Source organism: Impatiens glandulifera, chromosome 3, assembly GCF_907164915.1.
Source record: "Impatiens glandulifera chromosome 3, dImpGla2.1, whole genome shotgun sequence".
Lineage (NCBI taxonomy): Eukaryota > Viridiplantae > Streptophyta > Magnoliopsida > Ericales > Balsaminaceae > Impatiens > Impatiens glandulifera.
Window position 1 is genome coordinate 4,680,325 of NC_061864.1, and position 14,160 is coordinate 4,694,484.

At 32.0% G+C, this 14,160-nt stretch overlaps 4 protein-coding genes and 1 long non-coding RNA gene across 5 annotated transcripts; 4 read left to right on the top strand and 1 right to left on the bottom strand.

Moving 5' to 3' along the window:
- Positions 1–660: 660 nt before the first annotated feature.
- Positions 661–2,517, top strand: LOC124932829 (outer envelope pore protein 21B, chloroplastic-like). Its single transcript, XM_047473509.1, has 5 exons — positions 661–863; positions 1,057–1,131; positions 1,203–1,355; positions 1,470–1,568; positions 2,194–2,517. The coding sequence occupies exons 1-5, from the start codon at positions 771–773 to the stop codon at positions 2,275–2,277; spliced, it is 504 nt and encodes a 167-aa protein (XP_047329465.1). The 5' UTR covers positions 661–770; the 3' UTR covers positions 2,278–2,517.
- A 3,148-nt stretch (positions 2,518–5,665) lies between these two features.
- LOC124932828 (RING-H2 finger protein ATL80) lies at positions 5,666–6,542 on the top strand. Its single transcript, XM_047473508.1, has one exon. It carries the CDS (start codon positions 5,763–5,765, stop codon positions 6,270–6,272), a length of 510 nt encoding a protein of 169 aa, XP_047329464.1. The 5' UTR covers positions 5,666–5,762; the 3' UTR covers positions 6,273–6,542.
- Positions 6,543–7,661: 1,119 nt separating this feature from the next.
- Positions 7,662–9,574, top strand: LOC124929544 (protein MULTIPLE CHLOROPLAST DIVISION SITE 1). Its single transcript, XM_047469936.1, has 6 exons — positions 7,662–7,811; positions 7,886–7,968; positions 8,050–8,325; positions 8,443–8,612; positions 8,748–9,138; positions 9,214–9,574. Exons 2-6 carry the CDS (start codon positions 7,924–7,926, stop codon positions 9,424–9,426), a joined length of 1,095 nt encoding a protein of 364 aa, XP_047325892.1. The 5' UTR covers positions 7,662–7,811; positions 7,886–7,923; the 3' UTR covers positions 9,427–9,574.
- Positions 9,575–9,845: 271 nt separating this feature from the next.
- LOC124931885 lies at positions 9,846–10,878 on the top strand. Its single transcript, XR_007098722.1, has 2 exons — positions 9,846–10,121; positions 10,665–10,878. It is a non-coding gene; the product is annotated as an uncharacterized LOC124931885 (long non-coding RNA).
- Positions 10,879–11,122: 244 nt separating this feature from the next.
- Positions 11,123–12,520, bottom strand: LOC124932666 (protein CUP-SHAPED COTYLEDON 3). The gene is made up of 3 exons (XM_047473331.1): positions 12,250–12,520; positions 11,882–12,177; positions 11,123–11,812 (listed from the first exon to the last, which is right to left on the bottom strand). Exons 1-3 carry the CDS (start codon positions 12,449–12,451, stop codon positions 11,195–11,197), a joined length of 1,116 nt encoding a protein of 371 aa, XP_047329287.1. The 5' UTR covers positions 12,452–12,520; the 3' UTR covers positions 11,123–11,194.
- Positions 12,521–14,160: the final 1,640 nt, after the last annotated feature.

A 14,160-nucleotide genomic window follows, 5' to 3' on the forward strand; every position in this document is an offset into this window, starting at 1 on the left:
AAAATAAAAGAGATAAATTCATAATTCAACTAATCATTGATATTAATTAGGGTTTAGGGTTTAGAATTTAGTATTTAGGTTTTAAAATTTAGGATTTAGAGTTTAGGGTTTAAGGTTTAGGGTTTAGAATTTATTTAAACATATTATTAAAATATTTAATGTGAGAATTTGTTGTAAATTATTGATTTATTTTAACAGTTAGAGATAATAAATATCAAATAAATAAGTAAAATTATAATCGTGAGAATATTGATAAATGAGATAAATTAATTTGTAGAGATAGAGAGAAAAATTATTTAACAAGAGAAGAGAGAAATTAATTAATAAGAAGAGAGATAAAATAATTAATAAAAAGAGAATATTCTACCTGTCAACCCACGTAGCACACCACGTAGGCATCGCGCTCCCAGTCGCTGTCTCAGAGTCGCGCTCTCTATCATTCCTCATAATTAAATTAATGTTTGTAAAAAATAATATTAATTATAGTATGAGTTTATTTGCGACTTGCAATTTGTATATATATAAATTTTTTTTATAGCTGTGCTCAAGTTGCAAATAAAAATGATAAAGTTTAAACTTAAAACATTTAATTACAATAATATTTATTTTATTTGAAATTATTAAACAAATAAAAGAAAATAAAAGTGAATTCTCTTTCTCTTTCTCTCTCTTGACAAGAACTTTAGGGGTTATTCTTATTTGGGGTTTCCGCCGGCGAAGATAGACAAAGAGATAGAGTTATAGAGATATAGAGAGAGAGATTGATTGCAATGGAGACCTCAATCAGATACAGTAGAGATTCCAGAGTTCTCAAGTTACACGCGAAAGAAAAACTTCCAATTGATTCCAACACCCACTTGCAGGTATCTCTTTCAAATCTCCTATCTTCAAAGTCCAATTCTTACTATTTCCTACTGATAGACATTTTTCTACGGTTTATTCTCCTTCAAGAGGGCAAAGTGCGCGACTTGAGTTGTTCTTTGACCTACTTGTTAGATTCTAGCTTGAATCTCTACGGTAACGGCTTAATGCTCTTGAATGTTTGAAATTGGACAGGTCCGCGGAGAGCTAGATACAAAATTTGGAGCCCCAACTTATGTAGATGCAATGCTAAGACATTTTAATCCAAATGTATGTCTTCAGTTCAATTTCATTCATTCAGTACAAAAATTCTAACAATGTATCATATACATCTTTTGCAGTTAGCAGTAAACCTTGGTGTGGGATTACAGTATACCAAAATTGATAAACTCCGTTACACTGTGAGAGGAAAGAAGGCGTTTCCAGTTTCGGTTGATGGGTTAGTGAAGTTTAATGTCAAAGGGCAGTGTAATGTTGACAATGAGTTTAAAGAGGTTGGTGTCTGGTCTTTGCTTTTGGATGATGAATGAATTTTAAGTTTTATGCAAATATTTTTATCTCTTAGAATTACACCAATTCTTATGTTGTATGCTTTGGTATTTTTACAGAGGAAAGCAAAAGGAGCTGCGGAATTTTCCTTGACCATTCTGAATTTCAAAAAAGATCAAGATGTGAGGCTTAAAGTTGGATATGAACTCATCAAAAAGGCATGTGTTTCTTCATTTTTTATTTTTTTTTTCGAAATTTGACCCCTCGAAAGCAAACAAATAGGTTCATTTGTGAGTTACACATGTTTTATCTTCAACATAAACTGTTTCGATTGATTAAATCCTAACTACACTGGGTACAACAAGGTTAGTGTAATTAGTATATTAAGTTAGTGAGTTAGTAGCCTATAAGTAGTAGAGTAGGTATTATGAATGAAATAGTATTGAATCTGGATTATCTCATCTTCAAAGGCTTTTGGTCATTCGTTTCTCTTCTATAAATCCCACATCTCCAGGCTGATTGTTATAGTTTAGGTCCAACACTAACAGTTTGAGAAATGGTAGCACAAAAACAGTGATCTTGTTATTATTTTTTTTATATTTGCTCCCTTTTCTATCATTAGAATATTTATTGAGGGCACGAGGCAGTGAAAACTGTTCCTTTGGCACTTTGTGGCTTGCATAACTCTTATGTATATTTGTTTCTATGAGAGTTGTGATGTTTTTATCATAACTGAAAACACTAAAACAGCCCATTTCTTCTATATCATCTTTCTACTTATCTCATTTTGATTACAACAAATATTTATTTGATTCTAAATAATTGTATATTTTGCATATTCAGCTTGCATACATGCAGATAAGGGAAAACAATTGGACTCTGAATGTTGATGCTAAAGGCGCATGGAATATCAGATATGACCTGTGAAAAGAGAGATTCAAATGTTAATGATATTTCCATGTATTTTTTCGTAGATTTAAAACAATTTATGTAGTATGACTGCGAAGACTACTACTAGATGAAGCCGCTACAGTTTGTCATATTACATGTGATAGTTTATTTAAAAGGTTGCCAATTGAATTGAGTTGTAGATCAAAAGAGCATATACCAAAGCTTTATGCTGCTTCTGCTCCATTACATTTCCTTGATTTTAGTTGTTTGTGCTAATATGGGTTTCTTTTATATGATTTCCTATTTGATATTGAAAAGCAAGATTTGATAATGGGTAAGGGGAAGCACTAGCTTTGGTTCCTGAGAGATGGGGAAAGACTTTTTCTTTTAGTATTAATAAATTAGGCACTTTCTTTAGTTTATGGATCTTTCTATCTTTTTCTTTGTGTTGCTGAAAGAATACTGAGTTAAAGCAATATATTATTATGATATGTGCATTTGCTGTCTTTTATATCACCACTCTCTCTGCCTTTTTAACTATAGATGATAATTTTGTCCTCATCACATTTTAAAAAATAATTGAACAAGTCAATGTGTTGGATTGTGATGTCATTGTTATACATTGTTGTAACCTTGTCATCATATTTGTTTGTTTATGGGTTATTGGTAAGTTATTTAAGTAAAAAGATATAAATGTCTTTTAATTATATAAAGTGTATTTTGATTAATGAATAGATGTATAATTGGATTGGATATTGAGTTATTTGAGATCAATTAAGATTGATAATGTAATAGAAAGAAAGGTTAGGCCTTGTTTGATGTAGGATTATTAGGAGGATTAAATACAAATAACCCATGTTGATGAAACAAGGGTCGGTTTGGCTATTGTGTCCTTGTGGATGTACTATGTTGTCTATTTACTGAAAACAGAAGTGTTTACAGATGTATAAATAAATAGAAACGTGGGTTTGTGTAATTATTTAGTAGAGATGGGGACCAACAACCGAATCGAACCACCGATCATCTGGTCTGATCTGATCTGTCTTTAAAAATATGATAATTAATTAATTAAGACACTATATTTTTTTTCAAATTATGCATAGAATTGGGTCGATATAATTTATAAATTTAAATTTGTCAATGTTCTATAAAGACATTATTATGTATCACTCTATATCCAAACTTATAAATTTAATAATGTATGTTCAACACAATCATTCGTATAATATTTCGGTTTTTATTATATCAAAACTCTATATCCGACTCATATCATTTCAGTGGAATTAGATGGTTTTGTTTTTGTTTTGAATTGAGATGGTATTGCAATTTCAATCGCTTTGAATGATTAAATGATGAGTTTATTTGATATTAAACTCACATCACTCAATCCAAACAAGGCATAAGAAATCCCAATGATTTTGTTCACCTCCTCTATAGCTTTCTTTCTTCACTTAATTAACTAATACCACTTTTAGGCAATGTTAATTGGTACTTGCAGCTTTAAATAGTAAGACAAATTCTAAAACTTATAATTAATTAATGGGCCATTCCCATCTATATATATTATTTATTTTTAATAATATTTATATTTAGTCCTTAAATTATTGGAAAATTTTAATCTAAGTTAATAAGGTTTCGAAACATTTGAATGGACTAGATTTTTATCTTTTACCTAAATCCTAGATGTTAAGGATCTTAGGATAGTTTTTCATTCTTTTTATTTAATAAAATAATATCATAACTCAAATAGATAATGTTTTAATAAATTAATGTTTTTAATGGAATATTACTAAAACCAGCCATGGAATTAAAAAGTTTTAAATTGACTTTGAGGATAAATAGTCTGTTAAGGAATTAAAATTACAATTAATATTTAAGGAATACAGTAGTAAATTATCACTGGGACTATGGGAAAATCAGTGATGCTTGTAAAAGAAAAAACAAATTATATCATTTCAAATTGAGATCATTATCTTAACTTATTATAGTTGAAATTATTAATCATAATATTTAAAAACAACCATCTTAAACCAAGCCAGAATAATAATTTATAAATTTGGGAGAGAGAAAATTTTTTCAATTAATCACATCATATATATCATTCTTAAATTCTCTCTCAAATTTTTTCTCATGATTATTTCTTTTTTATTTAAACTTTATTAATAACTTAACTTAAAATAAAATTACAAAAGTATATTTTTAAATAGACTCAATTATAATAAGTAAAAAAAAAAAAAAAAAGTCAAATGCTAAGTTAGTTTAAACGAGACAAATATATTTTGCTTTATATAATGAAAACATAAATTTGAGTTGTTTAGGTCCACTAAAACAAGTCTCCGAAGTTTTTATGCTTATTTTATTTAATTATATATCTTGTCAAAGATAATATAAGATGTACTTTCCATTTGAAATTGACAATTTAGATTTTCAGTCTCACTTAAGTAATTAACCATTTTTGTATTTAATAAACAACTTGAAAAAAAAAATTGTCTGATTTTATGATTAAAATAGGAAAATATATAAATTAAAATATAATTATTTTGAAATAAAGAGAACATGGAAAAATATAATATAATATTTGGAAAGTAATGTCTACCATTTTTTAAGTTATCTTTTATAGATCAGGTTTTTATTCTCATCTAAGTCATCTTTATCCATTCAGTATTTTTTTTGAAAAATTAAACTAGTATAGATTTTATTCTCATCTTTATCCATTAAATTATTGTAATAAGTAATTTTGTCTGGTTTACCGTTATGAAAGATTAATTTATTTAGTGAAAAGATTTAAATTACAGTATATATTAATTGAATTGATATTCTATAATAGATACTAAAATTAAAATTTCAGACTATTTTTTTTAACAGGTTAAAGATACAAAATAATAATATTTCACTGATTTAATTAAATTTAATAGAAGTGAAAGGTTTTGACTACCAAATTTTAAATAATAAGTAAATAAAATTCTTAATTCGCTAAAATTATAAATAAATAAACGATTTATATCACTAATCTATATATATATATAATGTCTGGATTGTCGAGTCGAAAGCTATGGTTAATTTATATATATATATGAGAGTAAATGGATATTTGAGTCGGATTTGTACAACTGTTTAACCAAATAGGCTAATAACACTTTATATTTTAAATTTAACACCAAATTTGATGAACTTAGGACGTTGTAACAATATATTTTTATAAGTTGAAAGTTTAGACTACCAAATTTCTGAAAGAATCGATAATCAAAACTAATGTATCTTTTATTTATTTATAAATATCAAATAAATAATAAGTTTTTTAAATGTATTTAAAAATAAAATTTAGAAAAAAAATTAATAACTGAAATGTGAAAAAAAGAAAGGAGGGGAGGGGGAAGAAGATAAAGTTGGGATGAGCTAACAGCTTCCGTATAAAGGCAATGCAAATGAATCACACACCTGCCACCTGACATACTTCCTATAGCTCAATTCTCTCTTTCTCTCTCTCTTCCTCATCTGAATCTTCGCCGTCGACGCCGCCGATGGATTCTTCAAATTCCTCACCGAACGATGTCCCCAACGGCAATCAATACTCTGACTTCATAGTCATCCTCGCCGCTCTTATGTGTGCCCTAATCTGCGTACTCGGTCTAGCGGCTGTCGCTCGTTGCGCTTGGATCCGTCGGATCTCTGGCCTTCCTCCTAATACCTCCTCCACAGCTACTGCGAACAAAGGCCTGAAGAAGAAGGTCCTCCGTTCCATTCCAAAAGTCACCTATACAACCGACTACGCCGCCAAATTCTCCGATTGCGCCATTTGCCTGATGGAATTCTCCGCCGGTGAAGAAGTGAGAGTTCTACCGCAGTGCGGCCATGGATTTCACGTCGTATGCATTGATACCTGGCTTGGATCTCACTCTTCGTGTCCGTCCTGTCGACAGATTCTAGTAGCGTCCAGATGCCAACAATGCGGTGGATTACCTGTTGTAAGCTCTGTCCCCGCTCAACAGACTGAATTAACACTTGATGCTCCGATTGTATTCTTACCTTAGCTTGCTTCCAGGTCCATCGATCTCTTCCAAATTCTAGCTAATCATTCACACTTTAAACTGTTCTTCGATCGTGTATATTCGTTAAGTAATTAAATTACTAGCTAGGAAGTAAATATTGATCTATAGTTCAAAATTGAATCACTCGATCTAGTCTAGTCTAGTCTAGTGTTGATTCACTACGGTTTCAAGTATTTTATGAACAATCTTGTGTTTTGTTCATCTTTGCTATTTTCTTTCCTTCCTCGTCAGTGAAATATATGCATTATGTATTTTACTTATATTCCTCTTGATTTATTTTCGCCTTAAGTTTGTATCAATTGTATTAATATTTAAGAATTAAATTGAAAATTCTAAACAATAGGTATATTAAAATGGGATATACAAGTGTGATTCTTTATATTTTCCTCCTGCAATTTGGGAAAGCAAGCAAAACGCAATATTTTCTTGACATCATATCGTGATCAAGGATTCAATACTCATGAACGGGCATACGGCATCACCACCACCCACTAATCAGTTAGTTACAGCTTACGACACAATGAGTAATGACTCGTGTCTCCGAGAGTTCGTCAACAAAAAGGGCAACAACTTTTTACTTCTTCGATGAGTTTGTTCCACGTTTTGTCAAATTTTATAGAAAAAAAATAACTCTTCTTAAGGATTTATGTTCCAATTCAATTGGTCATTTGGAGGACTATCCTTAAAAAAATAAGGGATTTTATAAGAGGATAAAAAATGAGTTTTATGTATAATGAAATTGATAATGTCATCAAACAAGATTCTTAGCTAAAAGGAAAATAGAAAAAATAAAGTGTAAGATTTTCTTTTGAAATATTTTTCTATTATTGGCCACAAAGCAAAAAATGTGACGCTTTGAATATGCGAATAGTTTATTAAATCAGTTATAGTTTGTTTGATGGTTTCTACGAATTAGATAACTCTATAAATTTTAGAGTTAATACGTGCAATAAATCCCGACTTTTATTAAAGCTGCATTTATTAGATAAAATGATGCGTACTCTGCCCGTCGCTCTGATGATTCATGATAACTTGACGGATCGCACGACAGAATAGTGGTCATAGAAGTCGAAATCCGATAAGGAGGGTGTAATAACTTATCTGTCGAATCAACTAACCCAAAAAATAGATAACGTTTAAGCGGTCAAATTAAGATTTTGTCTTAACAATTTCAAATATTGTTCATCTATTATCTACGTGATATTTAAAATAAAATAAAAAATACAATTAATATATCTAGATTAAAAAATATGAAATATTTTGGAATTTTTTAAAATAAAATGAATTAATGGGCCTGAGCATGGGCCTTTGAGGTCGCCGTCACTGGTCCATTGTCACCGATTCAGGAATGAGGATACACTTGGTGTTAGATTAGATTAGATCTTCAACTTCTCATCAGAGTTTTCTATCTGAACTTCAACAAGCGTTTGATTCTGTTATAGTCATCTGCAATAGAATGTGTGGACTTTGATCTGCAGTGGTTACCAGAGCACAAGTGACAAAGCGTCAGGGAATACCACGGTAAAACCCTAACCCTAAATTTGTATAGCAATTAACATCCTCCTTTTAGATGTTGAAATTGTTGTCTGCGTCAGGATGACACTGTCCTTTCTTATCTGCTGCTCAATTGTTTATGGCGTCAGTTTGGGTCCTTCAGTTTCATCGATTCTCATTTCCAGTAAGTTCGAAAAGTTTCATCTCTGTAATTCACATTCTTTTCTCGCTGTAGCGTAATCACTATTGTCCACTTTGATTGCAGCTTCCTAATAACCATGTCTCAAAGCATCAATTTCCGTCCGATATGATGGAACTTAAAGCATTGTATAGATGCGGCTGCAATAACTGGAAGCCGATGAAGAAAATGCACGGGAATTTCAGGGTGAGAGCGGCAAACGATTCTCTTGATTCAGACGATGACAAGCGCGTTGAGAGAGAGACGGTTACCTGCTTGGAGAAACCTCAAGCAATGGATTTGAAGAATGAAGTCCGGAGATTGCAAGAAACAATTATTTCTCTTCCTCCAGTTGACTACGTGGTAATAATCGTTCTATACATCTATCGATGAGATGACTAGATTTGTTCGTAATCCTTCATATTCTAGTCTAGAAATGTGAATTAGAAACTTGAGAATTCATTGTTTTGATCATGTCAGATGAAAATGCCACCACGAAACAAGCTTATCATGGGGTTATGCATTGTGGCAATGGTGTTGTTTATTGGAGTAAGAAACCATTTGGCGAAGAAGGCAGCAAAAAATCGTCAGCCTGGCTCGTATGCAGATCTTGTAAGGCGCGGCCAGCTAAGATCCGATAGAAGAGGCATGTATGTATGACTCCAAACAACGCTTAAACTCATTTCTTAACTAGATTTCCAGAGAACTTTAAGTATATCCAATCCAGAAAGTATTGCAATCTAAGGTCTTTGCTTCAATCATTTTGATTTGTTTTTCATCGACAGTTCATCAAAGCCTCTCAAATATGATGACCCTTTCGATAACCCTTTAGTCAAGGTTAACAAGAGCAATTCAACGATGGAGATGTGCGGAAAAGTGTACAAGTTAGCCCCAGTGATGCTTACTAAGGAACAACAAACTATCCATCAGAAGAGGAGGTCAAGAGCATATCAATGGAAACGACCGACTATATTCCTTAAAGAAGGTGATCCCATTCCTCCTGATGTTGACCCCGACACGATCAGATGGATTCCCGCGAATCATCCTTTTGCAACGACTAACAATGAAATTGATGAAGATATGGCACAAACAAATGTTTATCAGAAACATGGAGTCCCCTTTCGCATTCAGGCTGAACACGAGGCACTTCAGAAGAAACTCGAATCACTTCAAAATGTAAGAATTTTTACTCAATATTTGTTATGTTTAGAAGAAGCTTGATTTGATTGATAACTCAAAATTTGTTTTCAGAGCCAAAAGTTCAGCAAGCTGGTATTGGATCCTGGCTCAGCTAGAGATTTTGAGAGACCATTCAAATTGAATATGAAATCAGACGAGCAGATAGAACCACCGAGTTCTGCCTCATCGGACAATGAGGTTGCTGGCCCCAAGCAATCCAATCCCGGGAAAAACCCGGGTTTGTTTAGAAACAATCCAGAATCAGAGGAAATGCCAAAATCCTGAAGCATATTGTATCATGTTTTATTTTTGGGTTAAACAACATCCTCTCTCACGGGATCAAATGTATAGCATATTTGTAAATAGAGTTCAAATGCTTGAATGGATTGGGAGTTTGTTGTATTTGGTTTGAATGTAGTTGATTCTTTGGTTATTTATTGTTCTTGTTGTTGTGTATCATTTGTTATAACTATGTTTACAGAGTTGTTTGAATAAAATTAATCTATCTTTTTCATGTTTAGTGATAAGAGTTATCTTAAAAGACAAGAAATCACGATTTCAACTCGAGTCGGAACTGGGGAACTAAATAAGATAAGTTGTAGAAAAAGACAGGTTAATTATTAACATTTTTTAAAAATTAAGGGGTTAAATAAACAATAATATTTGGGAATAGGTTAAGGTTTATTTTTCTCCTTTAAATTGAGGAAAACAGGGCAATCAATCTTCGTCTGGCCAAGGTTTACTTTTGAGAGAGAGAGAGAGAGAGAGAGAATTGCAGCAAAGCAATCGGACTAAAAATGACGTTTATGAGGGGAGAGCCTTTGGTGGCTAAGCTGGCCGTGCTGGCGAAATACGGCGTTCTTCCTGGAGCCATGATCGCCTCCATTCTCTATTCTCCGCCCGATTACGTCTATTTTGCCAAGAAGACGCAGCAGGAATCCTCCGCCAAATAGATTTTGCCTCCTTCCTTCACTCTAATGGTTCGTTTTCCTACACTTTTTTACCTTTTGATTTCCAATTTTTCGATGAATCATGTCTGACGCCGTTCTAGGGCTTTTAGATCTTCTGTTTTTTTTATATACTAGGGCGATCTCTAGACTTTTTGATCCCGTATTTGATTTTGCTGTTGTTAATTCCATACATCATAAAGATTTCATCACTTGTTCTCAGAAGTACCCTGAATTTAATATTGAATGATTCAATCATTGGAATATCTTTCGAGCTTCCAAAAGTTGTCTTTTGTGCTTAAATTGGTTAGAATTCAACTTCAATCTATTGGCAGAATATAGTTTGTCAGCATCTTATATGTTGGGTGAAGGTAGATGCAATCAATCCTTCTCTCTATATGACTGCCGTGACCTAAGTAATCTTACAGAATATCATTTTTACAAGTGACATAAAAGAAGGTTCTTCATTTCAAAGCCAAAACATCTTATACAACTATTTATATATGCTAGCCAGTTGACCTTTTTGTTGTTGTTGTTGTTAGCTAACTATGAAACAATTGGGTCTTGGTGGTTCAGGACTCAGACATTGAGAAGGTTCGCGTTCTGGAGTTCTGTTGCATTCTCCTTTGTGTTGGTTGGAAGTTGTTGTTTCTCTTTGAATAACTTAGAGCAAAGCTATATGTGTAATATGCCTATAGATTTTGGCCATGTGCTCTCTCTTATTGACTGAATACCCCAGTTAAGGGGATGTTTTCATTGTTTGATATGAAATTGATTACCCTTTGCTTTTGAACGTTTAATGGTTTTAAAGTTGCGTGAAAACTGGCATGGTTCTGATTTTGTTGTTAATCATGTGGATTATTGATCAGAAGATCTCTATAATTCGAGATGGTTTTCGTCAAAGAAATCTTATGGAAAGAAGATAAACACGAAAATATACTAATATATATATATATAATGTTAGGATTCCATAATCATAATCAAATTAAGACAACACATGAGTTCTAGCAAAGATGACCAATAATAATATTCATGGTCATACAGCTCGAATATACTAATTATAACATGCATGCTAATTCTAGCTTAATTATTATACTGATTTCGATCTAGATAAAATGAGGCCAGTTCTTTCTTAGGGCAACATCATAAGCATAATTATCCGGAGACATAAAACCCAAATCATTCTGGCCAAAGAGCTGGCCGTAGTAAGGATCGTTCATCATTAGCTGGCCGGAAGTGAAGCAGTTGGTTTCTGTCTTGAACTGTTTAGGAACAGTAGTATTAATAGTGGGTTGATGAAGAAGATCTTGTTGATGTGACATGCAGTTGTTGGTTTGTCTGTCTACTATTCTGTTGTTGTTGTTGTTGTTGTTGCCAGAACAGGTGGAGGAGGAAGTGGGAACTGCCGGTGGTAGTTGGATGTCATTATTATTATTATTATTCATTAGGAAGGAATTAAATGGGTCTGGTAATGATGGAGGGTTAAGGGATCTAATTAGTTTGTTGAGATGAAATGTTTCTTCTTGAGGGTAGTGATGAAATGGTAGATTAGCTGAGTTTGAAGAGGTTATGGCGTCCATTAATGGAGGAAAGTGATTATTGTTGGAGGAAGAAGAAAGCATCCTGTCAAAGAGGTAGTTGGTTTGGGGTGGTGGTAGGAGAAGAGGGTTTTTAGTTTTGTCCCCCCCAAGTTTGTGATAGACTTTGCATATCACCCATTCTTCCTGAAAAAAGCAAATTATTTAGCTATAGCTAGCTGTTAATTCAATGAAGAGAAAGAGAGTATTATTTACTGTGAATGGGTGGTGGCGGGAAGAAGAGAGGAGGTGGCCGTCGAGGCGGAACTCGTGCATGACCCAGCGAGTCTTATCGCCGCGGGGAGCCCTTCCTTTGTAAAAGACGAGTGTCTTCTTCATTCCAATCATGAGACGGTGGTTGCTGTTATTTGAAGAAGAGTAGACCTCTTTATCTTTCCCGGTGGCCTTCCAGTAGCCAGCTCCGGTGGCCCTGTTGGTCCTCAGCCCTGTAGGGTACTTTCTGTCTCTCAAGCTGAACAGATACCATTCTCTCTCCCCTGTTCTCGCCGCCTCTGCATATTGAATTGCAATATTGAATTGAATTGCATGCGATTCATATATAAAACATATTTACACATATATACCTGGAAGGTCCCATGGCTCGCAGCGGTTGAGATCAACCTCGGTGATAGTGGGAAGGATGGAAGAGGAGGAGGCATTGAAGAAGACCTTGGAAGAAAGGTAAAAGGTAATGAGCTCTTCATCGGTGGGATGAAACCTGAATCCGGGTGGCAGACCCTGCTCGTTTACTTCTTCTCCCAGTTCGCATAACAAGTCTAATTCCATGATGATGATGATCGAACAAGAAGAAGAAGCAAAATGGATGAAATTAATTAATTAGATTTAGGATGGATGGATGGAGGAGAGAGAGAGAGGAGCACTGAAATCAACGAGAGAAAGATTGAAGAGTGAGAAATGAAATAAATAGTGGTAGTAGGAGTAGTAGATCTGATAATAAATGCTAAGCAGCTAGAAGAAGAAGAAGGGAGAGAAGGAAGCTTGATCAGGGCAGCTGAAAATGGAGTTGTCCATAATAGGGAAAAAAACAACAACAACAAGAAGAATCCCCCTCCCCCCATCCATCAATCTAGTACTACTAGTGCCCGTTTTATATTTAATAATAATATATATAGTAGGGTGATTAATTAAAAGTAGCTTACTTCTTTTAAGTGAAAACAATTGTGTTTAAATGACTGAGTTTGATTTCTAACTAAGAAAATATAAATTTGATATATAATTTGGTAAGAAAAGAAAAGAAAAGAAAGAAGAATGGATATGGAAATAAATGCGAAGTCGGTTGCAGAGTAGTCCAGATTTATGCGTGCGCAGATTATTATATTATTATATTATTTATTGCAATGAAAAAATGAATAGTAATAGTAATAGTAGTAGTATATAGTAAGTAGTAGGGTGGTTGCGTACAATAGTCGTGGTATAGTAGAGAGCCCCCCATTATCAGAATACAATATATATGGACACCATGAGATCATCCATTTCTCTTAGGGCTAGTTTGATCATGTTTTTTGTTTTTGTTTTTTTTTTAACTATTTTTTTTAATATTATTTGAGGAAAATATATATATTTGAAGTTTCTTATAAGATAAATTATTAAAATCTAAATATTTTTTGTATTTTAATTGAATAATTTTATTATTAAAATAATGATGTAATAAAGAAATAGATTATTAAATATATAAAAATAAAATAAATTTATGATATTAAGTAATTTTAAAGTTAAAAATAAGTATCTAATTTCACTCTTTAAGTCAATTAATTATAGAGAAACTGAAAATAAAATATTAAAAATTATATATTTAAATGAGAAGAAACAGATAAATAATGACATCACCTAATTGATTAGTAAAAAAAATAAGTATAAAGAAAAAAAAATTTATTTTATTTTTTAACCAATTAGTTGTATCACGTTATTCTCGTCTAAATTCATTTCTCATATTTAAATTTTGTGTTATATAAAACATTATAATAAAAAAATATTTTTATAATCTATAATATTGCATTATATATTTAAGTTTTGTTTTTTAAAAATAAATATAAATAAAAAATAAATTTAATATTTAAATTATTTATTAATATTTAAATTATATATTAATAAAAAAGAATTTAATATTTAAAATTAAATTAATAAATATATAATTAATATTATAAATTTAAAAAATAAATAGGTTGTACATATAAGTTGAATCAAGTTATTTAAAATTGATGGGATTAAACAAAATCTTATCACATGCTAAGTTCACTTCAATAAATTGAGAATAGGGCTTCAAAAATATAACTCATGGAGACTTAAGGCCTTATTTTATAGAGTTTTTTAAAAATTAAGTGAGTAGAGGGATGATAGGTGATGATTTTAAGGAAGTAAAAATTAATTTTTTGATAAAAATGAAATGTAATTTAATATTTTGAATAATGAATTTAGTGATGTGATAGATAATAAAGGAGTTAAATATTATCTGATTTGTATAGAATTTTAAAAGA

What these genes read in the sequence shown, in the direction of transcription:
- LOC124932829 (XM_047473509.1), top strand. Translation starts at nt 771, where the DNA reads ATGGAGACCTCAATCAGATACAGTAGAGATTCCAGAGTTCTCAAGTTA. An exon ending in TAAGACATTTTAATCCAAAT is followed by an intron (nt 1,132 to 1,202) that starts GTATGTCTTCAG and finishes CATCTTTTGCAG; the next exon opens with TTAGCAGTAAACCTTGGTGT. An exon ending in TTGACAATGAGTTTAAAGAG is followed by an intron (nt 1,356 to 1,469) that starts GTTGGTGTCTGG and finishes GTATTTTTACAG; the next exon opens with AGGAAAGCAAAAGGAGCTGC.
- LOC124932828 (XM_047473508.1), top strand. Translation starts at nt 5,763, where the DNA reads ATGGATTCTTCAAATTCCTCACCGAACGATGTCCCCAACGGCAATCAA.
- LOC124929544 (XM_047469936.1), top strand. Translation starts at nt 7,924, where the DNA reads ATGGCGTCAGTTTGGGTCCTTCAGTTTCATCGATTCTCATTTCCA. An exon ending in TTCATCGATTCTCATTTCCA is followed by an intron (nt 7,969 to 8,049) that starts GTAAGTTCGAAA and finishes CTTTGATTGCAG; the next exon opens with CTTCCTAATAACCATGTCTC. An exon ending in AACTCGAATCACTTCAAAAT is followed by an intron (nt 9,139 to 9,213) that starts GTAAGAATTTTT and finishes ATTTGTTTTCAG; the next exon opens with AGCCAAAAGTTCAGCAAGCT.
- LOC124932666 (XM_047473331.1), bottom strand. Translation starts at nt 12,451, where the DNA reads ATGGAATTAGACTTGTTATGCGAACTGGGAGAAGAAGTAAACGAGCAG. An exon ending in CGAGCCATGGGACCTTCCAG is followed by an intron (nt 12,178 to 12,249) that starts GTATATATGTGT and finishes TTCAATATGCAG; the next exon opens with AGGCGGCGAGAACAGGGGAG. An exon ending in CCCGCCACCACCCATTCACA is followed by an intron (nt 11,813 to 11,881) that starts GTAAATAATACT and finishes TGCTTTTTTCAG; the next exon opens with GAAGAATGGGTGATATGCAA.